The sequence below is a fragment of the Cyanistes caeruleus genome, chromosome 27, assembly GCF_971803275.1.
Source record: "Cyanistes caeruleus chromosome 27, bCyaCae1.hap1.1, whole genome shotgun sequence".
In the NCBI taxonomy this organism is placed as follows: Eukaryota; Metazoa; Chordata; class Aves; order Passeriformes; family Paridae; genus Cyanistes; species Cyanistes caeruleus.
The window spans coordinates 707,130-728,721 of NC_141727.1; the positions used below are offsets into that span (position 1 = coordinate 707,130).

A 21,592-nucleotide genomic window follows, 5' to 3' on the forward strand; every position below is an offset into this window, starting at 1 on the left:
TGTCACACACACATCAGTGTCACACACACATCAGTGTCACACACACACATCAGTGTCACACACACATCAGTGTCACACACACATCAGTGTCACACACACACACATCAGTGTCACACACACACATCAGTGTCACACACACACCGGTGACACACACACATCAGTGTCACACACACATCAGTGTCACACACACACATCAGTGTCACACACACATCAGTGTCACACACACATCAGTGTCACACACACACACATCAGTGTCACACACACATCAGTGTCACACACACATCAGTGTCACACACACACATCACTGTCACACACACACACACCAGTGTCACACACACACACATCAGTGTCACTCACACATCACTGTCACACACACACCGGTGACACACACACCTGCACAAGCTCAGCTGTGTCACACACACCTGTATCAGTGCACACACACACCTCCACACACGTACACACCTGCACACCCTCTGGGGCTCGTGCTGTGCGCTCACACACACACACACACACACACAGCCCCGTGAGCACACGTATGCACACACTCATGCTGGAACACACACCCACACAGGGACACGCACACTCAGGTGTCCATAAACACACCTGTCCATGTACACACATGGATTTGCACACTCACACTCACGTGTCCATAAACACACCTGTCCATGTACACACATGGATTTGCACACGCACACTCACGTGTCCGTGCACACACGTGGATTTGCACACGCACACACACGTGTCCGTGCACACACGTGGATTTGCACACGCACACTCAGGTGTCCGTGCACACACGTGGATTTGCACACGCACACTCAGGTGCACAGCACGGACAACCGCACCCCCGCACGGATATCACACACTTGATTGACACGCTTACGTCACACGCGCGCGCTGGGGGCGGGGAGGGGGCGGGGCCTGAGGCTGGGCAATGATCGGTGGGCGGGGTTTGTTCGGGGGCGGGGCCTGGGCTCTGCTCGGGGCGGGGCCTGGGCTCTGTTCGGGGCGGGGCCTGGGCTCTGTTCGGGGCGGGGCCTGGGCTCTGTTCGGGGCGGGGCCTGGGCTCTGTTCGGGGCGGGGCCCGGGCTCTGTTCGGGGCGGGGCCTGGGCTCTGTTCGGGGCGGGGCCTGGGCTCTGTTCGGGGCGGGGCCTGGGCTCTGTTCGGGGCGGGGCCTGGGCTCTGTTCGGGGCGGGGCCTGGGCTCTGTTCGGGGCGGGGCCTGGGCTCTGTTCGGGGCGGGGCCTGGGCTCTGTTCGGGGCGGGGCCTGGGCTCTGTTCGGGGCGGGGCCTGGGCTCTGTTCGGGGCGGGGCCTGGGGCGGCGGGCGCGGAGCCGTTCCCGTTCCCGGTCCCGTTCCTGTTCCGGCGCCGCCGCTCGGAGCCGCCGCCGGGGCCTCTCCGCCCCGTCCCGACCGCTGCGGCCCCGCCATGGCCGGGCGCGGCGCCTTCCCGCTCAGCCCGCTGCCCCCCGCCGCCGCCCCGCCGGCCCCGGGGCCCGGCACCGCCCTGCTGCGCGGCCCCAGCCCCGCGCCCGCCGGCGCCCCGGGCTACCGCGCCATGGGCCCGGCCGCCGCGCAGTACCAGGTGAGGCGCCCCGGGGCGGCGGGAGGGGCGCGGGGGGCACCCAGGGGCCCGGGCCAGCGCCGGGGGAGCCGGCGGGGCCTTCCCGGGGCAGCGCGGCCGGGCCTGGCCGGAGCGGGCCCGGCACCCGCGGTGGGGCCGTTCTGCCGCCCTTTTCAGTCGGAACACCTCCCCCTTCCCCTGCTCCCACTTTGTACCCCCAAAGCCCGGTAAAAGTTCGGCCGGGCCCGTCCCCTCCCTCAGCGGGTGACTCTAGCCCAGGGCCGGGCCGGGGTCGCTCCCGTGGGGCCGAGCCCGATCCGTCTGCGCAGCCTTCCCGTCCCCTTCCCGTCCCCTTCCCGTCCCCTTCCCGTCCCCTTCCCGTCCCCTTCCCGTCCCCTTCCCGTCCCTTTCCCGTCCCCTTTCCCGTCCCCTTCCCGTCCCCTTCCCGTCCCCTTCCCGTCCCTTTCCCGTCCCCTTTCCCGTCCCCTTTCCCGTCCCCTTCCCGTCCCCTTCCCGTCCCCTTCCCGTCCCTTTCCCGTCCCCTTCCCGTCCCCTTCCCGTCCCCTTCCCCTTCCCCTTCCCGTCCCCTTCCCTTCCCCTTCCCCTTCCCGTCCCCTTCCCGTCCCCTTCCCGTCCCTTTCCCCTTCCCGTCCCTTTCCCCTTCCCGTCCCCTTCCCGTCCCTTTCCCGTCCCCTTCCCGTCCCCTTCCCCTTCCCTTCCCATCCCCTTCCCCTTCCCGTCCCCTTCCCGTCCCCTTCCCGTCCCCTTCCCTTCCCCTTCCCGTCCCCTTCCCGTCCCCTTCCCTTCCCATCCCCGTCCCCTTCCCGTCCCCTTCCCGTCCCCTTCCCTTCCCCTTCCCGTCCCTTTCCCGTCCCCTTCCCTTCCCGTCCCCTTCCCGTCCCCTTCCCGTCCCCTTCCCGTCCCCTTCCCGTCCCCTTCCCTTCCCGTCCCCTTCCCGTCCCCTTCCCGTCCCTTTCCCGTCCCTTTCCCGTCCCTTTCCCGTCCCTTTCCCGTCCCCTTCCCGTCCCCTTCCCGTCCCCTTCCCGTCCCCTTCCCGTCCCCTTCCCGTCCCTTTCCCGTCCCCTTCCCGTCCCCTTCCCGTCCCCTTCCCGTCCCCTTCCCGTCCCCTTCCCGTCCCCTTCCCGTCCCCTTCCCGTCCCTTTCCCCTTCCCGTCCCCTTCCCGTCCCCTTCCCGTCCCTTTCCCATCCCCTTCCCGTCCCCTTCCCGTCCCCTTCCCGTCCCTTTCCCGTCCCCTTCCCGTCCCCTTCCCCTTCCCTTCCCATCCCCTTCCCCTTCCCGTCCCCTTCCCGTCCCCTTCCCGTCCCCTTCCCTTCCCCTTCCCGTCCCCTTCCCGTCCCTTTCCCGTCCCCTTCCCTTCCCTTCCCGTCCCCTTCCCGTCCCCTTCCCGTCCCCTTCCCGTCCCCTTCCCGTCCCCTTCCCGTCCCCTTCCCGTCCCCTTCCCCTTCCCTTCCCCTTCCCGTCCCCTTCCCGTCCCCTTCCCGTCCCCTTCCCGTCCCCTTCCCGTCCCCTTCCCGTCCCCTTCCCGTCCCTTTCCCGTCCCCTTCCCGTCCCCCTGTACGGACCCGCATGGAACACGTTTGTGTCCTTGGCAAAGGCGGAGGTAACGCGTGGTGTGCAGGTGTAGCCTCGGTGTAACCCCGGAGTATTCTCGGTGTAACCCCGGAGTATTCTCGGTGTGTCCTCCGGAAGGACGAGGGGCTGGTCAGTGGTGGAAGAGGAGAGCATGTGGGGGAAAGTAAATCCAAACAACGAGCAGCCCTCAAAAAGCACAGAAATTCACAGTTTTACAGGCTCGCATCTTTTACAAGTAGATCCAGGAAGTGAGAACTGTGTTTACGAGGGCCTGGAGGGACAGGACACAGGGAATGGATTCCCACTGCCGGAGGGCAGGGCTGGATGGGATATTGGGCAGGAATTGTTCCCTGGCAGGGTGGGCAGGCCCTGGCACAGGGTGCCCAGAGCAGCTGGGGCTGCCCCTGGATCCCTGGCAGTGTCCAAGGCCAGGCTGGACATTGGGGCTGGAGCAGCCTGGGACAGTGGGAGGTGTCCCTGCCATGGCTGGGGTGGCACTGGGTGGGCTTTAATGTGCCTCCAACCCAAACCATTCCATGATTCTATGCTATTCCAGCAGAAAGAAGTATATCCTGACACACATTCCTGCTGCCCCTTGCACACCCGGCTTCTCAGTTCACTCCCAAGCTCATGCTGATTATTTTGGGAATGAGTTTTCGGGTGTAAAGCTCAGTTTTCCTGGCAGGCTGGAAATGGAGGAGCCCAGTTGTGCAACACGTTCTCCTGGGCTGCCGCTGCCTCCTCCAGAGCTGTACCTGATTTGCATGATTTAAAACTCAGGAAATAAACCAAGCTCAGGGAAATTCCAGCTCCTTAGCACAGGAGAAGGAAACAACTTCCTTCTGCAGCCTTCAAAACACCAAGAAATGGTGTTGGAGGCTGAGCTGGCCGAGTGTGAGCCGCTGGTAACTCGAGGCGGGGGCACTGCCTGACCTTCCATGTGCAGGGTGCAAAATCCAGCTGGGAAGCTGGAGCCAGCTGGGAGCAGGCGGGTAAACAGGCTGGCAGATGCTGCTCCCCCAGGGGGACGGCAGCAGGTGTCGGGAGCAGGGGGTGATGGCCCCGCGGTGATGGCCCCGGAGTGTCCGGCACAGCGGGATCCAGTCCCAGGACTGGGTTTGAGTGGCCTCTCCCTGAGCCTGGGAAAGGAGAGGATCCAGAGGGTCTGCCCTTTGTTTTGCAATTCCCAGGCTGAGGAAAACAGCCCCTCCCATCCCTGCCATCCCCCCAGGGCTTGGTTCTGTCCCAGTTTTAGGAAGAGCTGCGTTGTTTGGGCACCGGGAGACAGGAGAGGCCCTGGCCAGGCCAGCGAGGGCTTAGGGGCTCTAATCTCAGGATTATTAAACATATGCTCGTCCTTTGGACATCCTCGTGTGCCTGCTGGGGATTTCTTGGCAGCCCAGGCAGGGACTCCAGGGGACTCTGTTGGTGGGAGCTGATGTTTCCAGAGCAGCCAAGAGCTGGTGCCATGCCTGGAGCAGGAAGATCAGGCGTGGTGAGGAGTGTGGGCAGATCCTTCACCCTGATCCCTCTCCCTGCCCCTGGAGCAGCCAGGATGCCCAGGCTGAGCCCCAGCAGTCAGATTCCATGGAAGCTCAGCAGGAAGGAACCTTCCTGTTTTTTCAGGCACTGGTTTCAGGTTTAGGAGAGTTTTTCCCAAGTTTTGGGATTAACACCGTGGCCTGTGCAGCATGGATCCATGTAGGATGAGACCTTGGAATTCAGCACTCTGGCTTTGCAGTCACCCCCAGCTGACGCTTCCCTGGTGCAGAATTAGGTTAAATACATTAAATGTATTTATTGGCACATTGTGTTGAGAAGACAGAGCCTGGATTCCCTGGGCCAGGAGGCTGCTGCAGCCTGAGAACTCCCAAGACTGGAAGCAGCTTTGTGATCCTGTCCCTGGGCACATGGCAGTGGGAAGCAAAGTCGTGCTTCATGGAGAAATCCGTGGAGGCAGTGGGATGGAGGAGCTGCAGAAGTGTGGAGTGTTGTGCCAGGTGAAACTCTGCAGGAGAGAGTGTAGTGCGGGAGAAATCCTCTCCTTTGGGAGCAGGGAGAGCAGTCTTGCCGCTCATGGAGCGGTTGGTACTGGCTTGGAGGGGGCCAGGGGACAACAGCCAGGGCTGGAGCTGTTCCAGAAAGCTGCTTGTGCTGGATAACCCCACCCTTCCCGAGGGAGAGGCTTTCCAAGGCAGGTTTCATCAGAGCCGGAGCCTGGAGCTGCTTCCAGCGCTGATCCAAAGCAGATGGACACTGTCCTTTGGAGCAGGGGGAGGAGGGCAGAGCAGAGCTCAGGCACGCTCTGCTGCTCCTGGGAAACGTGACAGTGAAGGGGGAGCAGCAACACCTCCAGGGCTGCTGCTCCCTCTGATTCCTCAGGGCCTTCCCAGGAGCCCTCGAGGCCGTTCCCGGAAAGTTTGGGAACGCCACGGGCAGGGTTTGTGCCAGGCCCATCTCTGCTCCTCCCCAGAGCCTCCCGCAGCTCCCAGGAGGAGCCAACACCTTTGTTCCTTGTTCCTGCTGCTGTTGCTGTGACACCTGAATCCCTGTGACCTCTCCTTTCCCTTCTCTGGAACATCCAGGGCTCCAGCTGCAGGCAGGACGGGCAGGTTTGTCCAGCCCACACAGCTCTGCTGCTGCTGGAGACATTCCAGGATGTGTCCTGGGTCTGCTGGGGGCTGTGCCGGTGCTGTGCCCTTCTCCCTTGGATTTACCACGTCCTCATGTCGGCTTTACAGCGCAGATGTGGCTCCTGGAGCTCCTGCTGTGTCAAACACAGAGGTTTTCCAAGTGTGGGGGCATTTGGGGGCTTGCAGGGAGCTGCAGCAGAGTTTGCAGCAGCAGCATCTCCATCCCAGCAGCACCTCCCAGCTTAAGGTCTGTGCCAGCACCAGCCCAGGCTCTGCTGGCACCCTCCCAAGAGGGATTTGCTCACAGATAAGGAGGAACCAAGGGGAAAATCACCCTTTTGGGATATGTGGGGGGCTCATCTGATCCCGATCCACACAAAGCCCTGTGCAGCAGGGCTCTCGGAGCCCAACCTGATGTGGAGCTGGAATCCTCTTTGAACAGGGATTGTTCTGTATCCCGAGGGAAGTGCTGCTGCCTGGGCACGAGGGGAGGAACTTGCAGGAAGAGCTCTTGGTGCTGGGCCAGGCTCTGCTCCAAAGCCCCTGGCGAGGGTGGATGTGAGCTCTGGCTCCCTGATTCCCTGTGCTGGGCTGGATCCTGGAGCAGGACAGGACTGGCTGGGGTGGTGCAGGGAAGAGCCAGGATCCTGCAAGGGACCTGAAGAGACTCTGGAGCTGTTAGCAGAATTCCTGCTTTGCCTCAAGTTCTCTCTCCAGCCCAGCTTCTTCCGGCAGATCCATTCTGGGATTTATTGCTTCTCCTTTCTGCTACCAGCCCCTGATTTCTGGGCTGCCCTTCCTCAAGAAGGGGCCTTTGGCGGGCTCAGAGGCCGCTGCCACGCCAGCAAACATCCCTCAGGAATGCTTCCAGCCTCCCGTTGGATTCAGGCAGGGCCCATTCCCAGCAGAGCTGCCCCAGGGCCCGTGGCCTGTGCGGTGGCCTGGGCTGAACCCCGAGCACAGCCCCATCCCTGGCAGGGAGCAGGCACGGGCTGTTTGCTGTCCCGCCTGCAGAGCTGGATGGGATCCAGGCGCTCAGCTTGCAGGGTTTGCCTTTTGTCCGCTCTTCTGAGGGGAGGGCACAGCGCAGGCCCGGGGGTGGCACAGGGACAGCGGGTGCTGGGCAGGAATGAGCTCCTGCTTGGAGCTGCTTTAATCAAATTTCCTGAGTTTAAGCCCTCTGCATCCTGGGTATTTCCAGGCCTTCCAAAAGGGGCTGGGGACTGGCTTCACCCCGGGGCTGTGGTGCTGCTTCCTGGCTTGGCTGGAGCTTTTGGGCTGGGCTTGTGTGAAAAGGTTTTGGGAGCCTCTGGGGGCCAGCCCCAGGCATCAGTGACTGGTTGAGCCAAGAGGCTTCTCTGTTGCAAATTTGAAAATCCTGAGGGTGAACTGAGAGGGAAAATCTGTGTGGAGGGTTCTGCCCTCCCCTTATGGCTCATCCAGGCAATCCAGTGTGGGTCCTTGGTGGGCTGGGAGTCGCTCCCCAGGCAGCTGAGCTGTGGCTGATGGTTCTCAGATGGTTTGGGAGGTGATGGTGAAGTTAAAGTGGGACAAATCTGTGTATCCTTGTGCTGAACCTCTCCCTGCTGACGGAATTGTCTCAGTGGAGCCCTGGAAGGAGCATCTGGACACACAAGACACTTTATCCAAGGACATGGAGCTGTCAAAGACTCTGAAACCTCCAAATCTCTCACTCTGGGGATAGATCCAAAATGTGCTTCATGGAGTGGCAGAGAGAGGGAGGAGAGGCCTCAGGGCTGCCCTGGCCACAGGACAGGAGCTGGGCATGGCTGGGTCGGTTCCAAGCAGCTCCTGACAGCATTCCCAGGGCAGGGAATGTCTCTGTAGCTGTGGAACCTCCCTGGCCTTCCAGGCCCTGAAAAACACCCAGGGCAGGGTTTCCCTGGGAGCCACATCCTGCTCCCGGGGGCTCCAGGGAATGCAGGCTCTGCTTCCAGCCTGGGCTCTGCACTGAGCTGCTCTGGGGGCCCAAGAATTTCAAATTAGAAGTTTTCCAGTTCCTTATGGGGGTTTCTCTGCTCTCCAGAAGCCCTGGCAGGTGTCAGCACAGGTTTGGGTTTGTTCCACAGTCCTGCTGGAGCTGCAGAGTGACATTTACTGTGTTTTGTCCTGTTACACGGGGTGTGGGTCCGCCCGGCCCTGCACGATGGATTTCTTGATAAACAAAAAGAAACTGGGTCCTGGTCTTGTGGTTTTGGCACAAAAAGGTGCTGCTGCCGGAGTCACGAGGAGCTGCAAAACTGGGCTGAGCTGGAGGAGAGGAACATCTGGGAGGAGGAAAAAGGAGCCTCCTGCCCTGGGGAAGCGCGGGTCAGAGCCCCAGCTCTGGGGCTGCTGCTTCAAAGGCTCTGGAGCCATGTGTGGTTGTGTTTGTTGTGTAACGGGCTCAGCCTGGGGGGGTTTGAGCTTCCACGTGCAGCTAATCCTGGGGCCCTGCTGCTGCCCTGATCCTGCCTGGAACACACTGCTGCTCTCGGGATCTGCCACTGGCAGAGGCACCAGGAGCAGCTCAGACTCCTGGGTTTGTGTTTTTCACGGAGGTGGGGGAAGTTTTTAGGCTTTTTTAGGCTGCAGCTCCATCAAACCAACCCCTGAGCTGTGGAGGGCAGGCCGGCTGCATCCCGTGTTCCCAACCCTCTTGCAGCCAGGGTTTGCTCCCAGATGTATCCTGTGTGCAGGGAATGAGGTGTTCCCTTGGCTCCCTGCCCTGCAGGGCTGTGGGGATGTCCTGGCACGTCAGGAGCCTGCGGCAGGGCAGAAATGCTGCTCTGCTGGCTCGGTGGCTCTCCCAGCCTCCCACCTTGGCAAGGGGAGCTGAGGATCAAAGGATCCTGGGAAGCTTCTGGATCAGCCCCAGAGTGGGGCAGGGGAGGAGCAGGAGGGGTGGCTGGTGGGTCCTGGGGGGACAAGCTGGTGGCACCAGTGGGTGCTGCCAAATCCATGCTCTGAGGGTACAGAGGGGCTGCCAGGGGCAACCCCCCAGGGCTCTGTTGTGGCTCCCCAATTCCCTGCGTGTCCCTGGAAGGGGAAGGACTGGAGCTGGCTGTGGACACGGGGGAGCTCCTGCCTCCTCCATCCCTCACTTCCTTCCTGCCCGTGGGAGGAAGGGGGATTGCCCTGCTCCCCCTCCAGTGCTGCTTTCCAGAGGAACCCACGAGGTCCCGGGGCTGGGGACGTTGCAGGCGGTGTCCTCGTGCAGCTGTGGGGTGCTGGCACAGGGCCACCAGCCCGACTTTGGCTGCACAGCTGCCAGGCCAGGCTTCCCTGCCCTCCCTGGCTTCTGTTCCTGCTTCCCCATCACTTCCTGCAGCTCCTGCTGTCATTCCTTGCACCCTCGGGCAGGGCTGCCACTGGGGGGTGGGTGACACTGGGGGGCGGGTGACACCGGAGGGTGGGTGACACCGGAGGGTGGGTGACACCGGGGGCTGGGTGACACCGGGGGCTGGGTGACACCGGGGGCTGGGTGACACCGGGGGCTGGGTGACACCGGAGGGTGAGTGGCACCGGGGGCTGGGTGACACCGGGGGGTGGGTGACACCGGGGGGTGGGTGACACCGGGGGCTGGGTGGCACCGGGGGCTGGGTGGCACCGGGAGGTGGCTGGCACCAGGGGGTGGGTGACACCGGGGGCTGGGTGACACTGGGGGCTGGGTGACACCGGGGGCTGGGTGGCACTGGGAGGTGGCTGGCACCAGGGGCTGGGTGACACCGGGGGCTGGGTGACACCGGGGGCTGGGTGACACCAGGGGGTGGGTGACACCGGAGGGTGGGTGACACCGGAGGGTGGGTGACACCGGGGGCTGGGTGACACTGGGGGCTGGGTGACACCGGGGGCTGGGTGACACCGGAGGGTGGCTGGCACCAGGGGCTGGGTGACACCGGGGGCTGGGTGACACCGGAGGGTGGGTGACACCGGAGGGTGGGTGACACCGGAGGGTGGGTGGCACCGGAGGGTGGGTGACACCGGGGGGTGGGTGACACCGGGGGGTGGCTGGCACCGGGGGGTGGGTGACACCGGGGGCTGGGTGACACCGGGGGCTGGGTGACACTGGAGCATGGGTGACACCAGAGGGTGGCTGGCACCGGGGGCTGGGTGACACCGGAGGGTGGCTGGCACCAGGGGCTGGGTGACACCGGGGCTGGGTGACACCGGGGGCTGGGTGACACCGGAGGGTGGGTGACACCGGGGGGTGGCTGGCACCAGGGGCTGGGTGACACCGGGGGGTGGCTGGCAGCGTGCTCAGGTCCCGTTTAAGCGTGTCCCTGTTTCCCAGCAGCGCCCAGGGATGCCCCCCGGGAGCAGGATGCCCATGGCAGGGCTGCAGGTGGGGCCCCCGGGAGCGCCCCCGTACGGAGCAGCGACCCCGCTGAGGCCCGGCCTGCCCCAGGCCATGATGGATCCGTTCAGGAAGCGCCTGCTGACCCCCCAGGCACAGCCACCCATGGCCACCCCCAGGAGAGGGTAAGGGCTGGGGTCCCATCCCGGAGCCATTCCTGTGGGAGGTCCTGCTGGGTGCCTGCTGCACTTTGTGAAATCACGGAATGGGTGGGGTGGAAGGACCTTAACGCCCATCCAGTCCCACCCTGGGGCACCTTCTGCTACCCTGGGGTGCTCTGGGCTCCAGGAAGCTGCATCCCTGCTTCTCAATGGATCCACCTTGTGTTTCACCTCATGGTTTCCATCTGAGCTGAGCCAGGAGCTGCTTTGTTCAAACTAGGCACAATAATTCAGTCCCAACAGGATCTTCTGCTGGGAAACCTCTTCAGAGCACAGGAGAGCCCTGTTTTGGAAATATCTATATAAATAATATAAAAATGTAGATATCAATGAGATGTGACTGCAGACACAGAGCTGTACAAAGGTGGCTGTAATTCCATTCAGGACAGGGATCCCAGGGCTGTGTCCAGTCAATGTTTGACTCTCTTTAAGACCCCAAAGCCTCTCCAGGTCCCACTCAAGTGTGTCACAAGTGTCACATCATGCATGTCACATGTTGCATCCTGTCCTGCTGCAGAGGAGGCGACCAGCAGGGTTTTCCTCCAGCCTGGCACCGGCCAGAGCTCGGCAATGGGATGTTTTGGGCCAGAGGCAGAGATCCCTCAGAATTGGCAGTTTCCCCTCACTCTGATCCCCACACCAAAGAGCCTCGTGGGGTCCCCAGCAGCAGCTCCTGGGGATCTTCCTCATCCTCCCAGGGGTCCCTGGTGGCTCTGGCAGGCCCAGATGTGGCTGGAAGTGTGGGATGGGGCTGGCAGATTTTAGGGATACTCCCTGGAGCTGCAGTCAGAGCAGGACTCTTTGCTTGGGCTCTGCCAGCAGCTCCTCGCTGGTTCACAGCCCTGCTGATCCCTCTCTGTGAGGGCTGTTTGGTTCCTAGAATGTGTGGGCAGGATCCCTTGGTGCTTGTGGATGCTCAGCTCCCATTCCCTTCCCCGGTAGCTCCATTGGCTCCCTGATCCCTCCTGGGGCATCCCAGCTCTGCACAGCTGGAGTGAGCGGGGGACTGGGGACAGGGACAGCCTGGCACCCACAGGGACATCCAAGCCATCCTGGCTGGGGATCAGCCAGGCTCAGCTGGCTGGGCATTCCCTGCTCCCGGATCAGGGGATTAGGAGCTGCAGCTGCTCTGGGGTGTCCAGACCCTGCAGGCAGGAGGGGTTGGATGGGGCAGGAATTGCTCCAAAGCGGGGCTCTCACCTCTCCTTGAGTGTTCTCCTGGACCCCTCCCGTGTGATCCTCCTGCTCCACATGGGGCTGGAGAAACAGGAATTCCCTGTGCTGCCCTGTCTCCCATGCAGGAAAACAGCAGGAGAGCATTCCCTGCTGTGCTAGGCACTGGGATGGGCTCGGGATGATGGCAATCTGCAGTGGGCAGGATTGAATCCAGCTGAGCTGGATTTTCCCAGGATTTCAGCCCCACCACAGCAGGGTTTGGTTTGAGCTGGGTTTAAGGGAGTTCCTGGCAGTGGCTTTGGTTTGGAGCACTGGGAGAATGGGATGGCTGCTTTCAGAGGGGACATTCGGGAATTCTGTCCTGCAGCCCTGGCTTGGCCTCGTTACCACCTCCACTTGCTCCAGGATTTCCTGGATTTCCTTCCCTGGTGTGAGGTTCCAACATCCAACCCCTTCCCCCCAGGAATATCCTGGTTGGGAATGGACCCCCAGTCCAGCCCTGGCCCTGCCCAGACCCCCCAACAATCCCACCCTGTCCATCCCTGGAGCGCTGTCCAAGCTCTCCTGGAGCTCTGGCAGCCTCGGGGCCGGGACCATTCCCTGGGGAGCCTGGGCAGTGCCAGCACCTCTGGGGGAAGAGCCTTTCCCAATATCCATCCCCCCAGGGGGCAGCAGCAGGATGTCCTGGGGGAGCTGTAACTGTTCCATTTGCCAGGGTGAAGAGGAGGAAGATGGCTGACAAGGTGCTGCCACAGAGGGTGAGTGTCACCTCAGCCCAGGGGACAGAGCTGAGCTGCTGCAGGGGATGGGGGGTCCCCACACAGGGAGGATCTCCCCGAGTTCCCTCCTGACCACTGGGAATTTCTGTTCAATCCCAACCCACCCTGGAATGTTTCTGTCTCTCCCTCTGGTGTGGCAGGAGAGGGTTGCACTGGGTTGGACTCTGAGCAAGTGAGGAGCAGGAATGGGGTGGGATGGAGTTCTCAGAAGGTCCCTAAGAGTCCCTCTGGACATTCCAGGGTTTCATTCCATGCTGGGACACCAGGAATGCTTCTGGGAGCATTTAGTGGCTCCAGACTGGTTTGGGCAGAGCTTTGCAGGGCTCCAGGCTGGGTTTAAATTAAGAACTGGATGCTGGACTCATCACCTGGTGTCTCCCTGGCTGCTGGGGCTGGGGGGGTCCAGCCCATCCCGGCACACCAGGATTGACCATTGCCATGTCCAGATCCGGGAGCTGGTCCCAGAATCCCAGGCCTACATGGACCTCCTGGCCTTCGAGCGCAAGCTGGACCAAACCATTGCTCGGAAGAGGATGGAGATCCAGGAGGCCATCAAGAAACCCCTGACGGTGAGTGGGGGGCTGGAAATCATGGATTCATGGAATCACAGGATCCTTAAGGTTGCAAAAATTCTCTAAGGTCATCAAGTCCAACCATCACCCTGAGCCATGTTCACCCAGGTGGAATATCCACACGTTTCTGGGACACTTCCAGGGATGGGGGATTCCACCTCTGCCCAGAACAGAACATTCCAATGTTTTACAGCCCTTTCCGTGGATAAATTTTCCCCAGTATCCAAGCTGAACTTCCCCTGAGGCCATTTCCTCTTACCCTGACATGGAGATGGGTGCTGCAGTCCCCTCTCACTCCGTCCTCCCCTCTCTCCGTTCCCATTCCACAGCAAAAGCGGAAGCTCAGGATTTACATCTCCAACACCTTCACCCCAGCCAAGGAGGAAGGAGAGGGCGGGGAGCGCGTGGCCTCCTGGGAGCTCCGTGTGGAGGGGAAGCTGCTGGAGGATGTGAGGATCCAGCAGGGGTGGCAGGAGGAACTCTGGTCCATCAGGAGCATCCAGGAGGGAGGGAGGAGCTGCTCCGTTGGGATCCAGGAGGGCTGGAGTGGGGTGGTGGGAGGAGCTGATCCGTAGGGATCATCCAGGAGGGGTGAGGAGCTGCTCCATCAGGACTCAGGAGGGATGAATGATGGTGGGAGGAGCAGCACTGGTCCATAATAATCCAAGTTGGATGAGGAGGTGGTGAGAGCACTGGTCAGTCCATAAGGATCCAGGAGGGAAGGAGTGCTGGTGGGAGGAGCTGGTCCATCAGGATCATCCAGGAGGGATGAGGTGGTGGGAGGAGGAGCAGTGGTCCACGAGAAGGTGCTGGGAGCACTGGTGCAGTGCTGGGGCAGCCCTTGCCCTGCTCTGGGGCTGGGTTTGGGATCAGGAATCTCTGCTGCCCTGTCTGCAGCCCAGCAAGCAGAAGAGGAAGTTCTCCTCCTTCTTCAAGAGCCTTGTGATCGAGCTGGACAAGGAGCTCTATGGGCCGGACAATCACCTGGTGGAGGTGAGGTGGGAGGGATCCCAGGGGGAATGGGATCTCAGGTCTCTCTGGGTGCTCAGCTCCCAGCCCGGGGCCTGTCCTGCTGGGAGAGAGACCTGGGCAGGTTTTTGGGGCTGGGGACAGTGCCAGGCCCTCTGTCGGGACCATGCTCTCCTGCTTTCCTGGCTCAAGTTCAGTGATGTGTTTTGTTCCGTGGCAGAGGTCAGCTCTGAGCCCTCAGCTGAGCCCAGGTGCTCAGCCAGAGCTGGAGCTGTTCTGGGGGCAGGGAGTGGCTCCAGGGGCCATTTTCCTGCCCAGCCTGGCACAGAGGGGTCCCCATGTGGGTGCTGATCCCACAGGAGGCTCATCCCAGTGCCATGTGGGAAGGAGGATTTGCCCTCCTGCCTGCCCCTCAGCTGGAGGGTCCTTGGGAGGTTTAAGCCATGCCTGGGAGAGGGATCAGATCTTTGCTGGGTGCTCCTGCCTGGAGCTCCCTCTGCACCCAGCTCGTGCTTTTGGCCCGGGAGAGTCTGTGGAGAGCCTGAACCCCCTTCTGGTTGGGTTGGGAGCAGCTCTGATGCACATTCCCTGCAGGATTGATCCAGAGGCTGTGGGAGTCCTGCACCCCAAGCACTCGGGGCTGGAACTGCCCCAGCCCATCCCAGTGCTGGAGCACATCCCGGGATGGGACGGGCTGGGAGAGCCCTGAGCTGCCACCCCGGGGATCAGGAGCTGCCAGGGCGTGCCCCAGGCTGTGTGGCTGTGCCAGCCCCTGCCCAGAGCCCCAGGCCAGCTCTGCAGACAGGCCCTGCTGGCAGGTGGCTCTCTTGGCCTGAGCGCTGTCCCCATTGTCCCCGCAGTGGCACCGGATGCCCACGACCCAGGAGACCGACGGCTTCCAGGTGAAGCGTCCTGGGGATGTCAACGTGAAGTGCACCCTGCTGCTCATGCTGGACCACCAGGTACAGCCTGGGGCCACCTGGGGGGCAGCCAGGGGTGGGGATGGGCTGGGACAGGGCTTTGGATGAGGGTTTGGGGATGCAGGGGGAGCTCCGGGCAGGGACCTGCAGTGACACAGGGGCTGTGGGGGACACTCCTGAGGGCCAGACAGACCCCACCTTCCTCTTTGGGCAGCAGGAGAAACTTCTGTGTGGAAGGGAGTTAAAAACCGGGACAGGGCCTTGGATGAGGGTTTGGGGGATGCAGGGTTCAAAGGTGCACAGGGAGCTCTGAGCATGCAGCGCCACAGGGGCTGTGGGGGACACTCACGAGTGTCTCTTCTCCAAGCAGCAGGAGGAATTTCTCTATGGAAAGAGAGATAAAACTGAGACAGGCTGCCCAGAGAGCGGTGGAGTCCCCATCCCTTCAGCTGTCCCAGGAGCAGCTTGGCACACCCCTCTGGGCTGGGGGACAGGACAGGGATGGCTCATGGGTTGGGCTTTGGTCCGGGAGGGCTTTTCCATCCCCACTGGCTCCGTGGCTGACCCCGGCTGTCCCCGCAGCCCCCCCAGTACAAGCTGGACCCACGGCTGGCCCGGCTGCTGGGGGTGCACACCCAGACCAGGGCCAGCATCATGCAGGCCCTGTGGCTCTACATCAAACACAACAAACTGCAGGACAGCCACGAGAAGGAGTTCATCAACTGCAACCGCTACTTCCGCCAGGTATCTGCACATTCCCACCTCACCCGGCTGGGAGAAGTCTCTGCCCAGCTCCCACCGCCCCTCCAGACTCTGGTTGTGCCCCTTCCCTGGGCTCTGCCTTGCACCACCAGCTTGGGGATGCCCCACCTGACTGCACAGGTGGGGGCAGACCCTGCCATGGGTGCCAAAGGCTCTGCTTTGTCCCCCAGATCTTCAACTGTGTCCGCATGCGCTTCTCCGAGATCCCCATGAAGCTGGCAGGGCTCCTGCAGCACCCGGACCCCATCATCATCAACCACACCATCAGGTGGGGGCACAGCATGGGCACGGTCCCTGAGGGGCTCTGTGGGCTGGGCAGCACCTCCAGGGCTGGGGGACTCCATGGGCTGGGGCTGGGGGGCTCCATGGGCTGGGCAGCACCTCCAGGGCTGGGGGACTCAGTGGGGTGGGTTTTGGGTCAAGTGCTGTCCCCAAGGGCTGGGAGTGCCCCATGGGTGGAGAGGGAGCCAAGCAATGTCCCCAGGGCTGGGGGGCTCCATGGGATGGGCTGTGCCTCCAGGGGGGGCTCCATGGGCTGAGGGTTTGGGGTCTCCACCCTGAAGGACCAGCACAAGTCACCTGGGAGGGGAAGAACCACTGAATTTGAGGTTTCTTGGGACATGGATGTTGCTGTCAGGGTCCATCCACCCCTGAGTCAGGTGGGAGCTCAGCAGGTCCCCCCAACCCCATTCCCCCAGTGTGGACCCCAATGACCAGAAGAAGACAGCCTGCTACGACATCGATGTGGAGGTGGACGATCCCCTCAAAGCCCAGATGAGCAATTTCCTGGCTTCCACCACCAACCAGCAGGAAATCGCCTCCCTGGATGCCAAGGTGGGAGGGGACACAGGGGCCAGCCTTGCAGGCAGGGACAGCCGTGTCCCGTGGGGGGACACAGCTCATCTGACCCCTGGCACCTCCCCAGATCCACGAGACCATCGAGTCCATCAACCAGCTGAAGACACAGAGGGATTTCATGCTGAGCTTCAGCAACAACCCCCAGGATTTCATACAGGAGTGGATCAAATCCCAGAGGAGGGACCTCAAGGTAAAGGGGAACAATTGCTGCCGAGGTTTAGGTTGGATATTGGGGGGAAATTTCTTCATGGAAGGGGTTGTCCAGCACTGGCACAGCTGCCTGGGGCAGTGGTGGAGTCCCCGTCCTTGGGGACATGGGTCAGCGGTGAACATGGTGTTGGGGTAAGGGCTGAAGGGCTTTTCCAACCTTAACAATTCCATGATTCTGGAGCCCTGGGGCTGGGAGGGGTCTGGGTCCATCCTGGAGCTCAGGGAGGGGTTTTGATCCCTCGTGGAGCTCACTCCCGGTGCCCCCTCCCGTTTGGGTCAGATCATCACGGATGTGATCGGGAACCCCGAGGAGGAGCGGCGGGCCGAGTTTTACCAACAGCCCTGGGCGCAGGAGGCCGTGGGCAGGCACATCTTTGCCAAGGTGAGCTCGGGGGTGGGGACGGGCTTGGGATGGCAGTGACAGGTCCCCGGGACCCCGGGCAGTGTCCCCTGTCCCTCCGTGACCGCCGCGGTGTCCCCAGGTCCAGCAGCGCCGGCAGGAACTGGAACAAGTGCTCGGGATCCGCCTGACTTAAGGCGGGCGGGGCCCGGGGCCGCTCCCGCCCCGCTGCCCGAGCCGGACGGTACCGACTGGAAGCCACAGCACTTGCACAAACCCGATGTGCCTGGAGGGGTGGGAGCCCCCCCGGGGCTCCCCGGGCCGAGCACAGCGGGGTCCCCGCTCCCCCCAAGCCCCCGCAGCGCCTCCTCCGCTTTGCATCGCGCCCCTCCCCGCGCAGCCCCCGCGGCTCCCCCGCTTCCAGAGCCCCTCCGGGAGCCGGGGAGCGCTGCCCGTGCCCGGGGGAGGAGCTGCCAGCCCCAGCCCCAGCCCAGCCCCTCTTCAACCAAAGTTCGTCATTCCAAACGCCAGCTCCCCCCGGCCCCCGACGTTTTGCACTATTTTTGTGAACAGGTTTTATATAAAAAAAAAAAAAAAAACCACGAGAAAAAAAAAAAAAAAAAGGCAGCGTTTTGTACAGTGGGTTTGTATTTGATTAATTAATTAATATATTGATTGAGCTCCTTTTCCTGCACTGGGGCTCTGCAGGGGCTCGGGGAGGCTCCCAGGGCTGCTCTGGGGATACAGACCTAAGGGTTGGGGCTCAGTTTGTGACAATCAGTTTATTCCTTCCCCTCTTCCCGCTGTTTTATGTAATTCCGTAATTAACCACTTGTCTTGACGAGGTTTGGGGGCAGAGGGGGTCACTCTGCTCCAGGGGCCTGTGGCCAGTGGGGGCATGGGGCACCAAGAACTGGAGATACTGGGGAGGAGGGAGGGGACCACGGGAACAGTGCCACCACTGCCACCCCCACTGAAGTGCCTTTGCCCCCCTGCAGGCTCCCGAGGTGGGGGGGTGTTTACAGAATCCCAGGGTTGGGCTCAGGGGTGTCTGCCTCTTCTGTAATCAATTTTTGTCTATTTTGGATCTTTTCTAATAAAAGCAGTTAGCAGCAGCTCTGTGGGGTGTGTGCTGTGTCCTGCAGCTCTGGGGGTGTGCAGTGTCCTGCAGCCCCCACCCCGTCCCCAAAGCAGTGCCCAACTCTGCCCAGGCCTGGCCACAGCAGCTCTTTATTGACAGCACACAGGGAGCAGCTCCGGCCTCACCGTTACTTCCACAGCTTCTTGATAGACATGTTCTTCTCACTGTCCTTCTGCATCACCTGGGGGAGGGGACAGGGTTGGGTCCAGCACTCAGCACCCAAACTGGCTGTTCATTACCCCAAGAGCAAAGGGAGGGCTCAGCAGCCGCTCTGTCCAACCAGACTCTGTGCCCCAGCAGCCTCTCCCATGTCACTCACATGGTGACAACCCCCTTGTTTGTGCCCCTGTCACCCCCCACTGTCACCTCTCCCCTGGCACCCACCTTGGCCACGGCCATCTCAAAGTCCTCCTGTGTGACGTGCACCCTCCTCTCCCTCAGCGCGTACATCCCAGCCTCTGTGCACACACCCTGAGGGGACAGGACAGGAACCTCAGCCAGTGCCCCTGTGCCAGGCCCACGTCTGTCCCCAGAGTCCCCAGCTCACCTTCACCTCAGCCCCCGAGGCCCCTGGCATCAGCTCCGCGATTTTCCGCAGGTTGATGCCCCGGGTCAGATTCATCTTCCGGGAGTGGATCTTGAGGATGTCCAGGCGGGCCTGGAGCAGGGGCACAGGGAGGGTTGGAGCCCAGGAATGGCTCCCAGGGAGAGGGTGGGGACAGCAGGGACAGGTCAGCTGGGGGTGGCTCTGCTACCTCCTCATTGGGAGGGGGGAACTCGATTTTCCTGTCGATGCGGCCGGGGCGCAGCAGGGCCGAGTCCAGGATGTCGATCCTGTTGGTGGCCATAATCACCTGCACGGGGGTACAGCTGTCACCTGCCTGGGCCCTGGGGGGCTGGCAGGACCCCAGGGAGGGCTGGCCCCTCTACCTTGATGTTCTTGGTGGCCTCGAAGCCGTCGAGCTGGTTGAGGAGCTCGAGCATCGTGCGCTGCACCTCGCTGTCCCCGCCCGAGCCGCCCTCCAGGCGGGACGAGCCGATGGAGTCGATCTCGTCCATGAAGATGATGGAGGGCGCGTGTTCCCGGGCCATCACAAACAGCTCCCGCACCATGCGGGCCCCTGGGGGACACGGGGCTCAGCCTGGCCCCGGGCCCAGCCAGCCCCGAGGTGCCCCAGAGCCCCCGATACCTTCCCCGATGAACTTCTGCACGAGCTCGGAGCCGGACACGCGGATGAAGGTGCAGTCGGTGTGATGGGCCACGGCCCTGGCCAGCAGCGTCTTCCCCGTGCCGGGGGGGCCGTAGAGCAGCACCCCCTGGAAAGGCCACAGGGCACCTCAGAGCCTGCCTGGGGACACGGGGACAGCCCAGGGACCCCCGCAGAGAAGCACTTGCCTTGGGCTGGGCGATGCCCAGCGCCTCAAAGAGTTCCGGGTGCTTCACGGGCAGCTCGATGACCTCCTTGATCTCCTTGATCTGCTTGTCCAGGCCCCCGATCATCTCGTAGGTGGAGTCTGGGACCTTCTCCACCATCATCAGGGACACGAGCGGGTCCACCTTGTTGGGCAGGATCTTGTGCAGGGTGTAGCTGTCGTTGCGCAGGGCCACGCGGCAGTTGGGGGTCACCTGAGGGGACAGTGTGGGGGCTGGGTGTCCCTGCCAGCCCTGGGGACCCCCGCAGCCCCCGGGCACTCACATCATTGATGTCGATGTTCTTGTCCACATCCACCACAAACTTCCCCTCTGGGTGCACCTGGAAAGGAGCAAATCCCCCCCCGGAGTTGTTTTCCTAGGAATTCCCTGCTGAGGGAACATCCACGTGGCCCGTGAGGCGCAGGAGCCAGGAGCTCCAACCCCACCGGACGCCCCAGGGCAGCCCCAGGCCCAGCACAGCCATCCCAATGAGCTCCCACCCCACATCCCTGAGCTGTCCCATCCCCTGTGGGGACACAGAGCACTGCCCCAGCCCAGACCTGTCACCTTGGGCAGCTCAACCTCGTACCTTGACCAGCACCTTCTTCTTGTCCATGGCTCTCACCACCTCTCCCACGTAGGACCCCTGCTCCTGCAGCAGCTGCAGCTCCTCCCGCAGCAGCCGCACTGGGACAGGGACAGGGACAGCTCAGCACCAGCCCCAGGGCCTGGAGCCCCCCAGACCCAGCCCAGAGCCCCCCAGAGCCCAGCTCAGAGCCCCAAACCCAGCCCAGAGCCCCCCAAATCCCAGCCCTGAGCCCCAAAGCCCAGCTCAGAGCTCCCCAAAGCCCAGCCCAGAGCCCCAAAGCCCAGCTTAGAGCCCCAAAGCCCAGCCCAGAGCCCCTCAAAGCCCAGCCCAGAGCCCCTCAAAGCCCAGCCCAGAGCCCCCCAAAGCCCAGCCCAGAGCCCCCCAAAGCCCGCCCAGAGCCAGCTCACAGCCCCAAAGCCCAGCCCCGAGCCCCCTTCCCAAGCCCCAGATGAGCAGGAGGCTCCAGGCCCCACCCTTGGCGTTGAGCTCGTTCCTCTGTGCCTGCAGCCGCCGCAGGTTCTGGCTCTTCTCGTTCACGATGAGCTGAAGAGGAAAGGCTTTGTTAAGCAGCCCTGGGCTCACCCACACCCAGCACCACAGCTTTTAGCATGGAATCACGGAATGCTTTACATTGCAAAAGATTGTAAAGCTCATCTCATTCTACCCCTGCCATGGCAGGGACCCCTCCCACTGTCCCAGGCTGGCCTTGGACACTGCCAGGATCCAGGGGCAGCCGCAGCTGCTCCGTGCCAGGGCCTGCCCACCCTCCCAAGGATCAATTCCTTCCCGATATCCCACCTAACTCTGTCCTCTGGCGCAGGGATCTGGATGGGGACAGCCCCTGGCTCGGGATGTGTCCCCAGAGCCCGTGCCTGCCCACAGGACCCGGGACAGGGGTGGGAACAGGGCTGCCCGGTGGCGGGGGAAGCGCAGTGACACTGTCCCGGTGTCCCCTGTGCTCACCTGCAGCTCCTCGATCTTGGACAGGTAATACTGCCGGAGCCCCGAGCCGCCCTTCCCATCGTCCATCTCCATCTGCGACAACACAGCTCAGCGGCCTCCGACACCCCCCGCACCCCGCCGAGCTCGGGGCTGCCCCGCGGGGCCTCAATTCCCCCCTCAGCACCGCGGCCCCGGCCCTGGCTCCTCTCCTCCCTCCTCCCATCCCAGTTCCCGCTGCCGTACGGGTCCCTTTCCCTCCCCCTCACTCCCTTTCCGATCCCCAAGCCGAGTCCTGGGTGTCCCGTGTTCCCAGCGGTGCCCACAGCATCCCCAGCTCCTGCTCCCTGCGAGCCCCCGCTCCCGTCCCGCCTCAGGCCCCGCCGCCTTCCCGAGACCCGCCGAGTCACGGCGCTGCGAGGCCCCGAGCAGCCTCGGCCTCAGCAGAGCCCTGGGGCAGCACGGAGCGCCCCGAGTCGCTACCCGAGCCCCGCCGGTTCATCCCCAGCCCGGTCCCGGCCCCTCCGCACCTGCTCGGGCCCGTCCAGCGCCATCTTCTCCGCCGGCATCAGGCCCAAACAAAGATGGCGGCCCCAGCTTCCGCTGCGCTCCCGGTG

At 62.7% G+C, this 21,592-nt stretch overlaps 2 protein-coding genes across 3 annotated transcripts; one reads left to right on the forward strand and one right to left on the reverse strand.

Annotated features, from left to right (window-relative positions):
- Positions 1-1,411: 1,411 nt before the first annotated feature.
- SMARCD2 (SWI/SNF related BAF chromatin remodeling complex subunit D2) lies at positions 1,412-17,565 on the forward strand. Of its 2 annotated transcripts, none has more exons than XM_086864693.1 (13): positions 1,412-1,582; positions 10,083-10,270; positions 12,198-12,240; positions 12,708-12,830; positions 13,163-13,282; positions 13,731-13,826; positions 14,663-14,764; positions 15,305-15,466; positions 15,655-15,752; positions 16,183-16,318; positions 16,410-16,532; positions 16,833-16,934; positions 17,035-17,565. In XM_086864693.1, exons 1-13 carry the CDS (start codon positions 1,427-1,429, stop codon positions 17,086-17,088), a joined length of 1,503 nt encoding a protein of 500 aa, XP_086720819.1. In that variant the 5' UTR covers positions 1,412-1,426; the 3' UTR covers positions 17,089-17,565. The 2 variants fall into 2 exon arrangements, with proteins under 2 accessions (XP_086720819.1, XP_086720820.1); XM_086864694.1 differs by having other exon boundaries at positions 10,086-10,270.
- Positions 17,523-21,588, reverse strand: PSMC5 (proteasome 26S subunit, ATPase 5). Its single transcript, XM_086864695.1, has 12 exons — positions 21,506-21,588; positions 21,000-21,071; positions 20,510-20,579; positions 20,037-20,134; positions 19,731-19,787; positions 19,430-19,660; positions 19,224-19,350; positions 18,964-19,154; positions 18,789-18,887; positions 18,581-18,691; positions 18,418-18,504; positions 17,523-18,214 (listed from the first exon to the last, which is right to left on the reverse strand). The coding sequence occupies exons 1-12, from the start codon at positions 21,542-21,544 to the stop codon at positions 18,161-18,163; spliced, it is 1,236 nt and encodes a 411-aa protein (XP_086720821.1). The 5' UTR covers positions 21,545-21,588; the 3' UTR covers positions 17,523-18,160.
- Positions 21,589-21,592: the final 4 nt, after the last annotated feature.